The 20,618-nt window shown below is 37.7% G+C and overlaps 1 protein-coding gene across 2 annotated transcripts in view; it reads right to left on the bottom strand.

Moving 5' to 3' along the window:
• HMGA2 (high mobility group AT-hook 2) overlaps positions 1-20,618 on the bottom strand; it is a 135,460-nt gene that overhangs the window by 100,943 nt on the left and 13,899 nt on the right. For both annotated transcript variants that reach the window (XM_033117305.1, XM_033117304.1), the window contains exon 3: positions 20,482-20,532. In XM_033117305.1, the coding sequence (XP_032973196.1) occupies positions 20,482-20,532 (51 nt within the window). The remainder of the gene's footprint in view (positions 1-20,481; positions 20,533-20,618) is intronic.

Raw genomic sequence — 20,618 nt, 5'->3', positions numbered from 1 at the left:
GACCTCCTTCGGAGCGGTGGCTAAACTGGACTGAAGATTAAAGATCGTAAGCAGCTGAATGTGGGACAAAGAAATTCCCGGTAAAAGCGAAGGTAAGAAAGTGTCTGTCCTGTTTACGGAATAAGAAATTTACTCATGCGGCTATGTGTATCTATATATGTTTTACATGTATACCTATGAAAATGGTAAACAGAGCACTAAATAATTCTATTTACGTGACCTGGAAAATGTATAATTTATGCAGTCACTAATAGGAGCCACTGGCGATTTCTGAACAGAGAAATGACCTGATAGAGAAATGGCCTGAAAAAATAATCTGGGAGTGGCCTAAGAACATAAATGTAACAAGATTAAGTGAGGTACAAGGCATGTATGTGGAAAATTTAGGCAGGCTGTAGACAGAGTGAGTATAGACGTTGCCTTCCCCCAATAGGACACTTTTAGGAGTGAAAGGGGACGCTACTGGCAACTACACTGTAACAACAAGCATAAATTGGAACTGTTGAAAAAACCATGACATGATCATCTTAATTATGGGGCACTAGTGTGACATTTTTAAGAGGTAATAGTTTTGTATTGTATAAAATATCTCATTTCAAAACAGTTTAAAAAGTTAATCCTTCTAGAGGTAAAAATCATATATTTTTTGTAATACCACCCATCTCAAAGCCATAAACTCAGGACAATCCACATATGGCTTACTCGGGGGGCTATTGGGGAATCATGAATTGTTTGCTCACCACCACAAAGAAAACTCTGGTTCTTTGTATTCTGTAAGTTCTCTGAGGACAAGGAATATGTTTTCTTTATCTCTGAGCTTCCTCCAGGATCAAGCACGATGCCTTGCATATAACAGCTATTTGATGTTTGTCATATTGAATTAGGCAAAGGACCCAAGGCAGAATATGGAAAAATTTGAGTTGAAGGACACTAAGGTCTCCTCCGGGGGCAAGTGAAAGTGAGAATGGAGTCGATACAAAGTACTATAAAGGTAAAAAGGTATGAAGGTATGAAGAGAAGGCAGAGACATAACAATGCATCCAAAAGCGACTGTACTGTCCAATGCAGTAGCCATTAGCCACATGTTGCTATTTAAATTCAAGTTAACTAATAGAAAAATTACCCAAATATTCAGTTCCTCAAATGCGCTAGTCACATTTCAAGTGTTCAACTAATTGCATGTGGCTAGTAGTTAGCATATTGGATGGTCCAGATACAGAACAGTGTCATCGTCTCGGAAAGTTTTGTTGGGTAGTGCCACTCTAGAAGAACTGGGAGAATTCTAGCACGTTTGACGAAAGTGAAAGTAAGTAGAGGGGTAGGTCTGAGAGGCAAAGCAACATCGAAGCTTTTCGTGGAGGTCAAATGCTGAAGAGAGGGAAAGGGAAACAGGTTGGGGGCACTTGAGGACTTTTGACAAAGCAGGCTCCAGAAAATTTGAATGCAAATGAGTTTACCAATGTCAACCAACAACTACTTGGAGGCTGTAAGTGAGTTTGGTGGACAAGAAAGAGGTGGGACAAGAGCTGAAGGCCAAATGGGACAAGACGTCTTAGCTTGACTCCTATTTCTTTTGGGGCAGATCTGTGTCCTATAATTTTACAAATCCTCCACCGAGCTTGGCCTCTATATCTGAAGCCTGATAAATGTGGGGTCACTAACTGACCACTATATAGATAAAAATGGTCCATGAGCATCATGCCTGGGTGATGCTGTCCACACTTCTTCACAAGACCAAGAATGGCAATATTCCAGAATTCTCAAGACTTTCCCTTTTATGACTTTTAAGAATGGTTCTAGGTTAGCTTCGTTAATAATTTAGACTAAAAAATAATACAATGGGCCAGTTGATTAAGATCATAAGCAGAAATAAACAAGGGCTAGCTTTATAAAAGAATCAGAAAGGAGCATCACAAGCTACATTTTGACACTTTGATTTCATTTTTAGGAGGAGGGGTGTTTTATGTCAAAAGGGTCCCCATTATTGCAATACTTAATATACATACAAATCCTAGAATGTTGATTAACTAAGCTGTGCATTGTTTTCTTGTGGATTCAATATATAAAGGTATAAATCTAAGGCTTTCAATGATACAAATAACAGAAAAATCAAAGAAGCACAGCAAAATTATTACAGGGTTTTTTGTTTTGTTTTTTAATTTTTGCAGCATTTTAGTCTAACAGAAAAAGAATTTTCACAAAAATGTAAAATATACATTTTTCTCTTCAGACCACACGTGAAACCTGAATATTATTTGAAGTCGATAACCGAAATTGGAGTTTCCAAATATGTCACTGAATAATACAACAACTTTAAGCCTTGAACCAATGCAGACATTACTGAATCAAATTTTCTTTTTTTTTTTTTAAGTGTGAAAAGTAGGGAACTATAAAGTCAGTCATAAAACACATGGAATACTGAGGGATGTCAAACAATCTGACTTACTATTGTATGTATACACATTCATTCTCTCGAATTAGTCCATACCATTGGAAACTGCATCGACCCATAAAAATAACTCATACACCTATTATATTTTTCCATTTTAAGCTTGTAATAGCAATAATGACCTCAGCAAAAGACATTTCCTTGGAATTAATGGCTGGCTGGGAGGCAGAGCCAAGGGCCACTGGTTCCTCCCAGCTGGTCATTAATCCTCAGGAAATGCCTGTACCTCCATCATTATTGCTAAAGCACCATTATAGAAAATTCTCACAGTTCCAATATATGGAAATTTGAGGCTATTATGCAAGCCCTTGGTATTCATGTTAGTTAATAGGCCACCACTGAGCACAGAGGACGTAATTATCAAAACGACACAGGGAAAATATGGTTCTCCTAGGTCTGTAAGGTTATAGGAAATGGGGACTAGCCTTATGGGAAGAAGTGTATTTGAAGCGAAAAGACATTACTTTAAAGGGAGATTTGGAATCACATATATAAAAGTTAATGAAAGACACAGCATCCATTCCATTACTTGGTTTTAAAAATATTTGTTAAAAGGTACAAATTAAGGTTATGTGGACATTTCCTCCCAAATTGATTAAATAATATTACAAAGAATGAGGACAGGAAGATTCTTTATGAACACAAATTATTGTACTCAACTAGGGGAATGCATACAGTTGAGAGCGCTGACTGAGAGTAGGATTTCTTTCTTTTTAATTTAGACTTAAAAATTGTATACACATCATTGAATATTATATAACAAATATTTTGTTCTTGACTTTATTACTACAAATTTTTTAAAAAGTTTTTTATCTTAGCTAGAGGCTTAGCACATGCAAACAAGTATCTAATAACAGAAAATCAAAATGATAAGAAAAAAATAAAGTGCTGGTGTTCTGTGACAGTTTTCAATTCTCTAAAAAAACTTTTACTGGCTTCCAGGCTAAAATGAAAATGAAAATGAGGTGTTTTCAGGTCTATTCATTCCCTCCTTTAAATAAACGGGGCCCAACAAATCGTTTCAAAGCAGGGAATTAATCCAAAAATCACACCCAAAACAGTCTATAAATCTTTTCAATGTGTTATTGTAACAAACTACAAATGTTGGATATGATGCTTTACATTTAATGAAATTCATTGCAGGTTCTCGTTGTGTGTTACAAATACCTGCCTGGTTCTAAAAATGGTTTTGAAGCTAACGAGACCTGTTAGGGGTTGAACTGTGTTCCCCAAAAAATGTTGACGTCCTAATACCCTGCATATTTATGAATGTGACCTTATTTGGAAATAGGGTCTTTGCAGATGTAATCAAGTTAAGAAGAGGTACTTAGGTTAGGGTAGGCCCTAACCAAATATGACTGGTGTCTTTTTAAGAGAAGAAACACACAGACACATAGGAAGAGTATCATCTAACGAGAGAGGGAGAGGGTGGATGTAATGCACCTAAACGCCAAGAAACATCAAGGATTACCAGCAACGCCAGAAACCAAAGAACAGGCATGGGACAGATTCTTCTCTAGAGTCTTCAGAGAGAACATGGCCCTGCCCATACCTTGATCTTTTCGTTTGTAGGACTAAGAGAATAAATTTCTATTGTGTTGAGGCACCCCAGTTTGTGTTACTTTGTTACTGCAGACCTAGGAAACTTATACAGGACCTGAAGGAAGATGTTTGTCAGAAGAACTGTCAGCATTCCAAAGGGAAGACCAAGAAAAGACTGCTGGGTGACAGGACGCTGCTCCCTAGGGCAGAAAAGCAATGGACTAGAACTCAGGAAACCTGTCTCGTCCCAGCTAACGAGGTTGTGCGACCTTGAGCTGGACACCTCACTGCTCTCAGCTTTCATTTTGTCACTTGCACAATATGAGTGAATTCAACTATATAATCTCCAAATGAAGTCTAAGGTTATCGGTGGGCAGATCAAGTACCAAATAGATTAACTTTTTCATAGTTACAAAAACCACTATTCTGGCATTGTTTAGACAAGGCCTCAGTGACAGACAGCAGGACCCAGGAAGCAGAACCGCACGCAGGCTTCCATCTTCCACTGCCACGGCCACACCACCAGTTTGACCACGTTTATTTGGATAAGAAGTTTGCCATGGAAGTAGTAGCAGCCTGTCCTGCTAATCTTTCATAATTTGTCCTTTAATACATAGTTATTTCTGCACTTCCAAGATTTTTTAAAACGTCTTCAGTTCATTTAAAAGCTTTTGTTTTAATAAGATAATTGTTACCACCAAAAACAAAAAAAATGGCACTGGTGAATCATGAATTTTTAAAGTGCTAATAGGAAAAGTTATTAGTCCACAGAGGGAAAGAAATGCCCTGGCATAGTTGAGATTTAGAATCCAACAGCACATTGGCAACTAATATACTTAGTCTCTAAAAGGATCGTATAGCGATCAAATTGACAGGTTTTTGTTCACTGGCTATTATGCCCAGACATTATCATCATAAATTGTGGTCATCTAATTAAACACTCAGGTTCCAAGAGAGATGAGTGGTACGCAACAGACCTTTGCCATTCTGAAATTTTAATACTCACAGTTTGAGCCAATTGCAAATCCAGTTTTACTCCGCCTCTTGTACAGGATTGAGATACTGAGCTGGTGGGGCAGCTTGGCCACCTGCCAAGTGTTTGCACCTCAGCACAGCTTTGCTGTGTGTGTGCGTGTGTCTGTGTGTGTGCGTGTGTCTGTGTGTGTCTGTGTGTGTGTGTGTGTGTGTGTGTGGCCACACTTTTTTTAAATTGGGGAACCTAATGCTATTGTGGCATTCTGAAATGTGGATATTCCTAAAGATATCAAAATAATAGGATTCTACTACAATTCATTCTAGAGTCTGGGCCAGATAGTCAAAGTACAATTAACAGGACATTTCCTCCAATAAATATCTGTCCCTGTGGACATTTAAAATCTGTGTGAAACAAATTTCTAGGGGTGAAAAAGTATTTATCTACAACTTCAGGACTCTGGAGACATGTTTCAATATACCCTGGGAGGGCAAACGGGTACTCAAATCACCCTGTTGTATGTGGCCTCAGGAAAAGCAGGTGTGTTACACTCGTAGGCCAACTCTTTGCTTCCTGGCCTCTGAAACTGGCAGAACTCGTAACAGTACAAAAGCATAAGTTACTCCAGGCGAGGAGTTAGCTGTGTGCCAAGCCCACCTATGATTTTGCCTGGGCCAGCCAGCCCTTTCTAATGAGGGACTGTGAAAGAGTTACTGCACAGCCACAGACAGGAACCACGGGCCAGATTTCCACTCCACCTTCCTACAGCCATGCAAAGTTCTTGTGCATTTAGAAGAGAAGACACAGCTTAATGTCTGTCAGCAAGGGATGTGTCAAAACCTCTCAAGCAACTTACAGTCTTAAAAGGGAATATCTTTGCTGGTGGTTACATGAATCTACACAGGTAGTAAAATGGTGCAGAACTTAATACACAAACAAGTACACACAAAATGGGCAATCTGCATATGACGGGGGAATTGTGTTCCTGCAATATCCTATTTGAGAGACTATACTACAGTTTTACAAAATGCCACCATTGAAGGGAAACTGAGCAAAGTCGTACAAGGGGTTTTTTTGTTACAATGTTTTTTTACACCTGTATGTAGATCTGCAATTATCTGAATTAAAAAGAAAGATTAGGATGTGTTTGCTGGAATTGGGGGTAAAGGAGAAAGGGAGAAATACAGGGAGTCTACTTTTTCCCTCTAGCAAAGACGGGACAAGAAACTTTTTTATTTAAAAAAATATAAATGTGAAAGACTACTGAAAGGTTCCCTTCTAGTTCGATATTTTTTCTATCTAAGAATTTGGAGACAATGTGAAGGGCCTTTCTTCTGACTTTCTTTGGGGCGTGGGGAGGTCAATAAAATCCAAATAACCTTGGTAGAACACAAAGTATCTCAAAATGTGTACCCCATCAGCTCTTTTTAGACTGAATACTTTTAAATGTCACAATATCACACATAGTTTATCAATGTTGCATTAAGTTAAAAATCATGAATCCCGTGAGAGATATTATGATTCACGAGCACGAAGCCTAGCTGTAAACCCAGTGCAATCACCTTTCCTAGACTAACTAAAGAGTCTGGAACTGCTTTCCCACACATCTGCCTCAGCTTTCACTATAGATTTTAATTGGGGAACCTAGTGGTACGGTGGTGTTCTCATATTTGGATATTCCTATGTGAGATCCAGGGAGAGACAGGAAAAGCAACTAAATTTATTGAGCACCCACTATGGGCCAAGCAGTGTGTATTGAGCTGCCTAGACCAGGAAGGGTGGGACCCATGTGTGGTAAGGGTACAGGCTCGTGCCCCAGACATGACATCACACTACCACTCTGCTCACTCAGAATCACAGACTTAAGAGGCCAACAGCGATTGCATGATTCAATGGCTAAGGTCACAGGCAGACGTGGAAGAAAGGGCCCCAGGAAAGCAGCATCTACAGATCCCAAGCGGACAGTTGGAATACAGTGCCTAGTTTTATTAGAACATAGAAACATGTACGGTGATCAACAGGGATTTTTAACCAAATTCCACTCTCTATTACTCCAACGTAAGTATTTTCAGCCCCATCATTAAATATGCAACCAAGCTGAATTGAGGCAACAAAACAACAACAACAAAATTAATACAATACAAATACTACGTGTGAGGAAAAGCTTCTTGCTTCTACAAACTCTAACTGTATATTCAATAGATTTAAAAACTAAAACCAACAGCACATTAAATATCCTTTTAAACATTTCTACATTCACTCTATTTTCTTTCTCCCCAATCTTAGCACTTTTAAACTGTCCTCGTGGTTCAGCTCTCACAGCTGGGATGCTTGACTTTCCCGCTGGTCTTTTCCAGTACCACATTCTCACTTCCCTACTGATCAGTCTGCTGGTCCATCCTTCCCCCCGTAGAGCACCTCTCTGCAGACATGGCCACTGTCCTCTACTGCCTGGGATCACTGCAACCTCCAAGGTCACTTCCACTCTAAGCAATCCCCAACGTCCCAAAGCTCCCTTCTCAGTCAGGTATGTTTTGACCATGACATTCTTCTGTTTGGAACTTGGCAGTGACTACCTTAGGAAACACAGATCTACAATCCTCTCCCTTAACGTCCATCACTAGAGAGCTCTCTCTGCTCATCTACCCCTCCTGGGTCCCTTCACCCCTACACCTCTTCATTCCCACTTAGACCATCTGGCCCTCTCTTAACCTCACCCAACACTGCTATTGACTCACTCTGCACACAGACTCAGTAATTTCGATGTTGGAACTGTTTTAATATGTGTTTGTCATACATCTGAAAGTTGTCAGTTTTAGCCTTCTAACCATAAGAGCAGATGAAAATGGAATTAAAAAAAAAAAAGAATAAATGCCTCATAACTGCTATGTAGAACAAGGGTGAGGCTAAAGATGGTGAACTAATTTTTACAAGTTATATGACTAACATGACTCATTTCATTCATTCTTTTGTAAAGTATTAAATTTTAATTGCTGATTAGATTTCTTGCTATCACCTTGTGATTATATGGTGCTTTGAGACCTCTAAATTACTTTCTTATGGGATCCTCACTACAAACTAGAGAGGAAGGCACAGAAAATATGATAATTATTACCCCCATCTTATATATGAGCAAACAGGCTCCAGGATGTTAAGTGACCTATCCAAGGTCATATGGCTAGAAATTCATTAAAGTCAGAAAGCAAGTCAGATAGGCCTTTCATTGCACACATAGTGTTGCATCTACCATACAAGCTGAAGTCTCATTTAGAACCGTCATTAGTGGATTAGAAAATCAACACTGAAAGATCTGAGAACGTGATTTTGGAAAAGGAAAGTTTGACAATAAATTCTCATAGATTTAAACAATAATGATATAAGGTACAATATTTTGAGCATTTACTAGGAACTGGACACTTACAGGTAAAACTGCAAGGGAGAAATTACCAGCCTTGTTTTACAAAGAAATTTAGGCTCAGAGAGGTAATAATAGCCTAAGGCTAGTAAGTGATAAGACCCAGACTCAAACCCAGATCCGTTAGGACCCAAAGTGTGTACACTTTACAATACCCCAAGGAGGAAGATTTATTTTGGAAAGGGACATACCAGATGTTCTTTATCACTATTAAGAACAAGGCGAGGAAACGGACTGAAAACCGTATAAGGAAAAATTTAGGTTGAATGTATTAAGACTCTCCTGTCATAGGGAGGGTGATTAAATTTACATATCATTATCAAGCATACTCATGAAATCTCCTTTCTAGATGTATAGGAGATTTCCCTACCATATATAAGGAGATTTTACTAACAAAGTGACTTTCAAGAACGTAGGTACATCAATCTAAACATTTTCTTCATCAATCTAAACATCATCAATTTAAACATTTTCTTGAACTCAAAAAGTTCATAAGAAGATAAACCCATATAAGATACCTAAATTTTGACACAAATTTAAAAAGTTGTGTTTGCCTATGGATATAAAATGTCAGCTTCTCAAATTGGGGGGACATCCACATTTTATTGTAACATAGTTACTTAAATGAATAGTAGCTAGTAATGGTGAATACATACCACATTATAATGATCTTGGCTAGAAACTCTTTTTTTAGCAAAAAAAATTTCAATCCTAAGGGAATGCTTCATACTGTGACCATGTATGGCCAAGCCCTCTCACACTAAACTATCTTTGTACATTGAGCGTCCTATTAATCCCGTAATGTACAGAAGTCCACTTGCTTTATCACAGCAGGAAACTATGTGATACAAGTGAGTACGGCACGAATTAGTTCCCTTTGAATACTAAGGATCCCCCAAGAGGTTTCAACAATGCGAGACACTAGAGTGTTCCTATAGGTGCTAACTATTGAAAAGGGTCCCAATTGATCTCCACTGAGATTAGAAATTTCATAGCAAAGCAGTTTAAGACTGTGTATCAGAGAAAGTCACCATTTTATTGTTTATAAAATTATGGATTTTAAATGAGTTTGTGCAATTCATCAATTGTCTAAACAGGATGCCCAGCAATGCCCCAAATCATAAGCCTGGCTGATTCCTTGATAAATGTTAATGTCCACCAAAAAGTACGCTATCACTGGAAGAAGAGCATTACTAAATAAAAACACATGCCCCACCACTGCTTTGGTTTGATAGCCTGGAAATGAGCACTCTAAATGGTCACTCCAAACAGAACATCATTAAACTCTATGTGATTGCTCTGAAAGGAATTAGGAGGATGAGAATGAGGGATGGGAATGAAGTCATTTTCATTCTATATGTATAGGAAATAAATGGTCTAAAGATAAGAAAGAGAAATGAAGGATGTGAAAATCAAACTTTGGTTTTACTCCCAAAAGAGAAATGTAAAGTTTACTAAGAGCACAGGAAAACGAAAATGTGATAGAATGGACAGCATTACCACACATTGCCTTTTCATTCTTTCCATTACACTCAAGAGGTACACACCAATGTCACGAGCAGGACTACTTGCTGAATGTCAGTCTCTCGATAGAGCAGGGGACCACAGAGAAGGTCACGTTCATACATGCCAACTCAACCCCAGATCTATCAACTGAGAGTGGGCCCAGGCCTGCAAATGCTTCGTCAATTTCCACTGGGGAATTTAGAAAACATTAAAATTGGGCCATCTCAGAAAATCACATTAGGAAAGAAAATGTAAGGCCTGAGATTCTGTAATAAGGAAATTATACTCAGGATCACCTTTTGACACAGACTGGGTGATACATGTCTTCTCTGACATCAGAATCATTCTGAACAGGAAACGATAAAAGACTGCAAAACAAACAGTACTTTATAGAACATTATCAGCTATAATCCTAGGATTCCCTGGTCCTCCACAGAGGGCAATTCTCTCACCTCCCTGAGCTCTGGTGTTTCCTATAATACGGTGCTCCCTCAAGACTAAAAATATTTGGATTGTCTGGAAACTTGGCAGATTTGCACTGCCTTTATTGGTAATGTTAATGTTTAAACTTCTAAGTTATGCGACATTGCTACCTATGTTATTCTGACTGTGAAGTCCTTATCCCTGTCGTGACGTAAACCTAGGGTATTAGATTTTCCCCTTAATGAATTCCTACTTGTGTACCCCACTGCTTTTTGTGTCACTTGAAAGGCTTCCAAATGCCCTTGAAAGAAGTCAAAGAAACAATAGACTTATTAACTGATTTTCCCCCTTTCTTTATTTTCATGTTAGTATAAAAATTAGCAGTAAAAGAAACACAGGCAATTAAAATGAATTTTTGTAGAAAAAAATTAGAAACTACCTTAGAAAATTATTTGGTGTCAACATAGCTCTCTACTGTTTTTCTGAGGATCCAAAGCTGTGACAAAAATTCTTTTAAGGTACAGCACTAGCGTCTATTTTGGAAAGCAGAATGCTATTTCCAGGAGTGAGGGAATGGAAACATTAATATAGGGCAAGGCATTCAAAGCCGGTATTGGGCCTGGGTGATAGCGGTTCACAGCTTACTTCTTAAGTGGAAAGGCATAAGCTGGAATTCAAAATTATTACAAACACTGCTTTGAAGCTCACAGGTTGTACTTTTAACCCTTGTGTAACTTCTTTGAGAATATAAATCATCAGATTAAAAAAAATAAATAAAAAGAAGCCAAAGAATGCACCTCAAATCCACATTCACTACTAGAAAACAAAAATTCAAAGACCTTGTTTTATACATACTACAGAAATACTGTCATTCTAGTCACGAAATATTTATTAAATCCTGCTACGAGCCTGGAGCTACGCGAACATCAACCACTCTGATCTACTGAGTGTTTGCTGCATTGTTGAATAAAGTTTTTTGATGACTTGTCATTTAGTTCTTACAAAATAATCCTATAAAATGAGAACTATTATTACCCTTTGTTTTATACACAGGGAGACTGGAGCTGGTGACAATGAGCAACTTGCCTGGATAAGCTAACTAAATCCAGGCAGTCTGAGCTCTTAATCACTTTGCTGAATTCCCTCCTAAGTTCTATAGGTGCTGAAGGTGAAAAGATAAATACGTTATGCTTTTTACCCTCGAAGAGCTCATTTTCCATATAAAGCGTAGCACTAGTCAGAGATACTAAAGTATATAATTAGTTTCTTTAACACTTGGCGATTTTAAAGTTATTTGACAAACACGAATTATATTCAGCATCAACAAAGAGAAAAAATAAGATCAACCTATGTTGAGGTGGTGACTCAATAGAATTATCCTGGTCTTTCTGATTCCCTGTCCCCCTTCTCTTTGAGACTGTGTTTGACACTTGAATATCTATCTTTTAAAGCTTATCTCACTCAGATCAAGTCTAACTCATTATTTCGATAGTTCAAATAGGTATACATTTGATATTTGCCTGGATAGTTGCTGTGGTGATAATGAGAGAGTATAATCTTAGGCCCACTAATACAACAAATTCATAAATTATAGACAGTTACATTCAAATAAGGATAGAGAATGCTACTAGAATTTGGAAAGTAACATCATCGCTTCTATAGAAAGACTGTCAAATTTTAAAGAGTTCAAAAGTACTTGAAAACTGGAATTTCATTTAGCCTCACGACATCCAAAGCACAGAGTACTAATCTAGTGCGCTGGCATCGGATTTCCCTTTTTGGATCCCCAGACTGGAAGCACCCCAAAGGCAGCCCCCACCTATCTTGTTGGCCTCCATAGCCCCACACCCCAACACAGGGCTTGATCCATAATACTGTCAAAAGACTTGAGCAAAAAATTAGGACAAATGGAAAATCACAAAATCAAAGGGTCTCGCAATTAAAGCCCCAGGTTTTACACGGTCCAGTCAAGCAAACAAGTGAACAAAAAAAGTGTTCAAGCAGTTTCTTCCGTATCTGTGTTGTCTATCTTACATGTTGCGCCTTCTGCACAATACTATGTTCAAAGAGACATTCAAAGTGCATTTTCTGGGTTAATGCAATGAAACCACAGCACAAAGCGATAACATGGGCTTCCCTTGATCATACAGCTAGAGTTAGTTATGTGATCTTTTAATACCCAAGTAGGACCCTGTCAACATCATAAGGCAAACTTCCTTTGCCTGAATTTAATGAATTATCATTCCACAACCTGAGTCTAATGCAAGAGCAAACTTAGCGCAATTCTTCTGGACTTGAACAGGGGGCAAAGACTTATTAAACCACACCTATTCTGCAGCCACTCATCAATACTGAGGAAATACGAAAAAGAGATTTTGCTTCCTATAGCATCCTAAAAAAAGTCTTATCTTACTTCTAAAATGACACTTATTACAAGAATGAATAAATAATAAATGGAAAACAAATTTCAGCATCATGGCTGCACTGAATTACCCCAGAGGACAGGATTTGGGGGGACCTTGGATATATCAAACTGACAGATGATCTAAGAACCTTATGTCGAAAGAGGCCATTACCTCAGCCTCTTTCCCACCACGCCTTTTACCAGAGTTGACCCCCTGTTCCTGGCCCTACCCCTATCTGGTGGAGGGGCTAATGAACAGTGAAATGGCCAAAGGCAGGTGAGGGTAGGGGAAGAAGCAGGGAAAACAAAGTCAAGAAGGGGATGTGAGGCTGGATGATCTACAAATTCAATTATCAGTCCCTGGATAATAGAGTTCGTTGTAGCAATAAAGGTTTTCGTGCCTGACAAATGCTTGACAGCCATTAGTTACAGATAGAACATTTAAACAGGAGAAAAAGCACGGGTAAATTAAAAGGGCTGCCCAAAGGTACTCAGGTCCTCAAAATGCAGAGGTCCTTATTTCAGCCCAGAGTAGAGATGGTAGGTAGGCTTGCTTAAATCCCATGGGATTGAAATGTTAACCAAAAATGGTTAAATAGTTGTGTCAAATATTGATGAGTTTAGAATAAAAAATTATTTGATTTAAAAAAAAATCTTAAAATAAAAGCAGATGTCACCCTTAAAAACAGAACAAAAATGTTTCCTTAAATATGGAATAATGGTTTTACCTCTCTTGCCTGGTTAAAAAGTATATATGGTATATTAATTTTATTTATATATGACATGATGGTATCAAATATTTTAGAAATATTTCCTGCCAACCATAAATACTCAGATATGGGTAAGCTAGGTAAATATGTATATGGTAGTATGGTCTTTAAGCACATTTATTGTCATATAAAATGGTCAATGAATTCCATAACGCCTGTCATCTAACGAGAGTGAAATTGAGATAACTCTCTCGGTCAGGATTCTGTCACTCTGATTATTTTTTGTAGAGAAACGGGACATTTATCTGAACCATCTCCTGTCTATAATTTGCCATTCAACCACAAGTGGGAAGAAAACACCGTCTTCCTTGATTATAACTTAATAATACCACATGGCTATTGCAGTACTGTGGCAGGGTCAATGTCACAGTACTGCAATAGCCATGTGGTATTATTGTGGTATTATTGACCCCAAAGGTCAATGTCTTTATAACTCTGAATGGTCAGGCTCTGGTAGAAATTGGACATGCCAAACTGAACTGGATGACCAAGTAGGGCAGGTTATCAATCTCTTTTATCAAGACTTCATTTAACAGAATAATTAAGAATGGCACTTCAATATTTAAACAAACAGAAAAGATTAATCTTGAGTCAAAATATGATCAAACCCAATTCTTGCCTCCTGAGTATGATTTATTAGTGTTTTTTTACATTTAATCTTGAAATTTTAAATAATCATTTTAGTGACTTTTGCAGCATACTATTAAAAAACAAAATAAACTTGTCACTTTTCCCCCCAGAGTTCTGTTCTACAAAGTATCCCATTTTACCACAAAATATTGTGAAGGTGGAGATAAATTCAGAAAATATTGCTTACCAATCTTGAACATATAATATGCATCAGAAAAATTTATGTTTTATTTACTGAGCATATATCAACACATGTGCTTCAGAGGGATCAGCTCCTATTTTTTTTAAAGCACTTTTATATTACAAGTTTCTAAGGGAAAATGGTTTTGCCTTCACACATTCCATTAGAAGACAGTTTTTGATGTTAAAGCAAAGTCATTTCTTTCCCTCTGACTCCAGTAAAAAGTTACGATTATCTGCAGTATACATTATTGGATATTCCTTTCTAAATATCGAAGTTATATTTCAGTTTAAACAAAGCAAGTGTTAAATTACAAATGGCTAAAAGTTGGGGTTTTTTTGTTTTTGTTTTTTTAAAGTTACAAACATCTGGCAGGAAAAAGTAATGGAAATGAAGACCTAAGGTTTTAACTTCAACATTAGATTTCCAGGTTCTTCAATACATTGATGGTTGGGATTTTCAGAAGAAATCCAAAGAGTTTCAAACAGTGTAGTTGTAATAGGTTTTATTCTGATTTAGTTCCCCTACTTGACTCTCAAATCATCACTTAAGTTTCTAGATTTCTGCAAACTTGGAAAAACAAAAAGCCCTTGTTGCCTATCTAGAATCCTCACATGTTTGACTAACAAATGAAATTACATCACTTTCCTGTGTATCACAAGTTCTTTAATAAAAGAAAGACAACTGTCCCCTGAAAGAGATAGAATGGAATGCATATTTTTAAATTGACATACTACTGCACACACCCCATTACCAAATAAAGAGAATCAGCAACCCAAGAGAACAGCTGGGGTTTGTTAGTAAGTTTCGAGTGACCAATTGAAGTTAAGCTTCAGCATCTGGTCCTTGGGTCAATTTCTAGGTCAATCTCAGTATCTCCAGAATGATTATTTTTTCTTTAAGAACCATTAATTCACATTGGAGAGTATTTCCCTTTTATTGTTAATTTCCTTTCTCATAAAGATATTCTTAAAACAAAACACCCCAAAACATCTTTTTCCTATTGATTTATTCTTTGTTATTTTGTCCTTGCTTCTTTTCTTCCAGAAGCACTAGTTTCTTCACTAAGCAACATCTGGATGGAGCATTTCATACGTGAGGTTCACATCTTTTTTATTTCATTGTATTCTTGAGCCTTAGCTCCACTCTACAAGTTTTTCCAAATATTTTGCATCACTTAATCAGTTATGTGATGAGCTCCTTTCTTAGGCAAAAATTGAGAAATGCAAATATTAAATCCCTCATTTCAATTAGCAGAAGGACTGACTAACAGAAGTCTACCCAGGTTCTGAGAGGCCTGGACATCTCTCACGTGCATATGGAGGTAGAAATATTACTTTTCAAATTGATAAACCACACAACATTAAATCTCTACAATTAGAAGGTTTATAAACCACAATTTAAAACGTTCCCCTTAACTGCAAATAGATTTCCAATGTACTTTAGTATTATTTATAAGCAATTCTTATACTTGATGATATTCAGTATAGATGTATTGAAGACATAATGATACCTCCAAAGGTACTTGGTTAGTTTGATGCATAACTGTCACCTCATTCCATGTGTAACTACTGGGAGCTCTAAGTAAGAAAGGTGTAGGCTGTCAGTGATATCTACACGAAAGTGTACAGTGAAGTTAATCGTTAAGTTCTAACATTAATTGAGCACTTAGTATGTGCCGTGCCTTTTATTAAGCCTTCTGCATGCATTATCTTATTGAAGTCTCACAACAACTCTATGAGGAACGTATTGCTCTTACCACCTTTTTAAAGATGAGGAAACTGGATCTTTACAAGGTCATGTAATTTGCTCAAGATTTCACAGTCAGTCAAGTGACGGGCCAGATATTGAACCTAGGCTATCTGAATCCAGATCCTGAGCTCCCAACTACAAGACCAGGAGAAAAATTAGGTTCCACTTCTCTCTTTCCTTTACCTCTCACTTCTTCTATATCAAAAAGAAAAAAAGGGAAAAAAAGGTGAAATCCAGACTAACTCATTAAAATAACAGATCTGAAATGTAATTCAAACTTGTGGGGGGGAGAGACAAAGGAGAATAAACAGCACTTCTACTGTTTATTAACCAAAATCTACTTAATGTCCTCACCTGATTGATTAGCCACCTCCTATCCCCTGCAGAAGCAAGGCCAGCACAACTTTCTCTCCAACATCTTCATACTTTTGGTTAATCCACCTTTGAATAACCTACCAACTACAGATCCCAATCACATCAGATGAGAGGGTCATGCTGTAGATATGTTTTTCCAAACCTGTTACATGACACTATAAAATTTACAAGACATCTTTTTAAAAGCAAAAGAACTTTGAAGCAAAACAAAGGAACCCAGAAAAATAAAAGGGGAGCCATCTGGCTTTCAGGCCATGGACCTAGTAAATCCAGTCAGTTGAAAAATATATCTCTAATACAAGGAAATCCGTGAATGACACTGTTGGAAAGAATTGAACTTACTATAAAGTACAAACCCATTTCCTATGGAAAATGCAATAACTTATTTCTTTAGTACAAGCATTCCAGTAAAGAATGCCATTGAACTGGATGCCTTGCTGTGACTGGCTGCATATGCTACCCAACAGACTCTATACAAGCAAAGAGGAAGCATGCTGTCTAGAAATAATATACAATTTCCTTTTATTTCCTCTTCTAAGTAGAACAACTCTTCTTTGGGGAACAAATCGGGGTCTTGTAACAATTCACTACATAATATGTTCCATTCTGACAGCCAGTAAAAATGAGCAAGAGAGTCAATGAGGATGGCCCAATTATTCTCAGAAAGGCAAGGGTTTCTGTGATGGGAGCCTTACACAGGCTTCTTATCCAGCATGAAGATCAGCTGCCTGGAATCCAGATCTCCCCAGATGAGCAAGAGTACATTGAGGAAAAAGGAACATACAGATCCTTTAATTAATCCATACTTTATTTTAGCTTGGCTGAAACATCAGCTGTGTGAGGATGAGTGGTGGGAAATAAAGCCATAAAGACAGGTGGGTGTAAACTGTAGGAATCTCAAAGTGCTAAGGCAGGTTGTAATTAATTCAGTAGCTGGCTGTGGAACCATCTCAAGTTTCTAAGAAGAGTAGTGACATGACTCTAACCTATGGTAAGTCAATGGGAAAACATTATACAATACCCCAAAGGTAGAAGAGATGAAAGGTAGAAAGACCAATGAGGAGGCGAGATATGGAAACAACCTAAGTGTCCATCTATGGATGAATGCATAAAGCAGATGTGGCATATCATATATACATACATATATACATATATATATACACACATATATATACATATATATATATATATATACACATATATACACACAATTTACTCAGCCATGAGAAAGAAGGAAATCCTGCCATTTGCGTAGATGGACCTTAAGGACAGTATGCTAAGTGAAGTAAGTCAGACATAGAAAGACTGTGTGATATCACTTATACATGGAATCTACAAAAGCTAAACTTCTAGAAACAGAGTAGAATGGTGTTTAACAGGGGCTGAGGGGTAGGGGAAATGGGGAAATGTTGGTCAAAAGGTACAAATTTCTAGTTATAGGGTAAGTTCTGGAGATCTAGCATGGTAATTATAGCTAACAATATATTATATACTTGAAAGCTGCTAAGAGAGTAGATCTCAAATGTTCTCACCGCAGGAAAAGAAATGGTAATTAAGTGAGGTGATAGAGGTGTTAACTAATGCTACTGCGGTAATCATTTTTCAATATGTGTATAAATATCAAATCAACATGTTGTATTCCTTAAATTTACAGTGTCATATGTCAATTATATCTCCATAGCTGGAGGGCGGGGAGAAGAGGCCGCACTTGATGGAAGCTGTTGTGTTGGTTGACTTTCATTGTATTTGCGTATAATGCTTCACTTCAGTTTAGGAAAATTAATGTCATGACTTCAAAGAACTTAGCTATTTTCCATTGTGTTGCCTATCAGAAAGGTTACACAGGTCTTTCTTATTGATTAGTTCAATGGGATGGGATATCCTTTCAAAGGTCTGATGCTTAGAAAATGGCAGACCTACATTTGACACGTATGGCGATACCAACGTAGTGAACAGAGTGTAATGCAAGTAGCACTTTTGGACTTTAGAGATGAAGTCAAAAAAGCTTTTGCGGCTTCCTCCTCATTTGCCAAAACGCTCTCTCCAGGAGACCTGAGTGCATGTCAGAAGTCTGACTACCTACCCTGAGACCACCAAGCTGGAAAGGCCATGTATGTGGGTGCTCCAGTCACTCCCAGATGCACCCAGACTTTGAGCCAATCTTGTAAAAGCACCAGACCTGTGAGTGAATATGCCTCTAGATTTTAGACCCCAAGTACTAGAGTCACCCCCTGGTGCTTGAGTCCTCCCAGCTGAGGCTCCAGACACCCTGAAGCAGAGACAAGGCTTTCTGCTGTGCTCTGTCCATATCCCTGACCCGAAGAAGCCCTAAGCATAGTAAAATGGCTTTTCTTTTTTACATTATTAAGTTTTGGGGTGGTTGACTAAGCAGTAATAGGTAACTGGAACCATATGTACAACAGAGGTGATAAACTCAGTAGCTGTGGAGCTCAAACCTAGAATGTGATGCTTAGTTTTAGGTGATATATTTCAAAAGACTAAAAAACAAACATACTCAGAATGTTCCTTTATGGGAAAAAACATTTTGAAAGAATTGGAGGTATCCAAACCAGAAAAGAGAACAAAGGGTATGTGCTAATTGTCTTCAATTATTTGAACAGCTATCATGAGTAAAACTGAAAACAATTCCTCGGCATATTCTCAGGAGGGAGGCTTAGAGACAGTGAGTAGAAGCTAGAGGGAGTCAGAGAGAAGAATTTTCTAATGTTCTAATTTTCTGATGTTCAGGTTTCCAGGAAGGAAGAGACAAGGCAGTGGAAAAGGAAGGAAGGAAGGAAAAGGTAGTGAGTTCACTAACATTCAAAGTAATCAAGCACAGTCTAGATGATCACCACCTGGTGGGTAGGTTTGGGGAGAATTCATTTACTGAACAGAAGCTTGAATAAAACGCTCTCACTTTAAGGTGACACTGTAACACTGAGGTGTGTTTAAATGATCATTCCCATTTCCTTGTGCTAAGAAATCTAACCCCAACACGTGTTGAGCAGACAGAAAACAAAACAAAACAAAACAAAAATACAAGATGAATAAATTAAATGAAAGGTAATACCCAAGTATAAATAAAAAATGATACAGAACTTTAGAGGAAAAAGGAATGGCAAACTAACAGGAAATTATAATCCAGCATAGCAGCAAAGAAACTTTTTAAAAAGATGAAGCATGAAGAATAAACCAGAGAAGAGAGAAACAGAAAGTCAAAATTCCCATCATAGAAGGTGGGATGACTTCCTCTTTCTTGAGAAACGGTTTTATTCATTTTTAAGACTTTTCTCCTCTGTCAGTGGGAAAGACAGACTAGAAGAACATGGCAGTGTAGCAGCAGAGAACATAAAGTCCACGGAAGGTAAAATTAGGGAAGCTCTTCAGCGATCACTGAATTTCTGGTTTCAAATAGAGGTCAGAAATTGTGTGCCTACAGGATCAAGCACACTTGCATGGAAGCTACTGTCGAAAATGTCAGGATGTAAGAATGACTACTAACTAAGGAAAGCAAGAAAAACTGGAAATTAAAACCTGGTTTCCTAGGAAAGACAATGTGAAAAAAGACAACACAAACCACCTAGAAAAGGAGATATGTCCAGAGCGAAGCCACGGAGGAAACCGGAAAAAAAAAAAAACAAACAAACAAAAAAAAAAAAGTTAAAAAGTTATCTCAAACACATTTCATCTGAACTTGATCACCACTTGTAATCAACTTCCAAGGTTTCATAATAATAATAATACCCTTTAACCTTAGTTATGCAACGCACTGAACAAGTCATCTCATTGTTACCCCCACTTGAAGGAAGAGTGGAGAGTCTTTTCATGTTGATAAGAGATCGAGAAAGGAATCACTCCCAGGAAAAGAAGAGTTCTGAGTAAACTCCTGGAGCCTAATGGTAAGGAGAGGTGATAATCTTTCACTTGCTATAACCCTTTCAAAGATTTCCTCAAAGCAGAAGTTAGAAATTAATGCGACTGATTAAGTAAAAGTAATTTTCATTTCAATCAACAAACTTTTCATTAGAAAAAAAGAACAGAGATTTTATCTTATTACTCACCCATTTCCTAGGTCGGCCTCTTGGCCGTTTTTCTCCAGTGGCTTCTGCTTTCTGCAAAATGAAAAAGGAAGTCATATGGTTTCCTACCTGACATTATTTATAAGTGCTGCACCAAGGGACACATTTCAAGTAAGCAT

The sequence above is a fragment of the Rhinolophus ferrumequinum genome, chromosome 10 (genome assembly GCF_004115265.2).
Source record: "Rhinolophus ferrumequinum isolate MPI-CBG mRhiFer1 chromosome 10, mRhiFer1_v1.p, whole genome shotgun sequence".
Taxonomy (NCBI): Eukaryota; Metazoa; Chordata; class Mammalia; order Chiroptera; family Rhinolophidae; genus Rhinolophus; species Rhinolophus ferrumequinum.
This window is presented reverse-complemented; position numbering and strand designations above follow the sequence as displayed.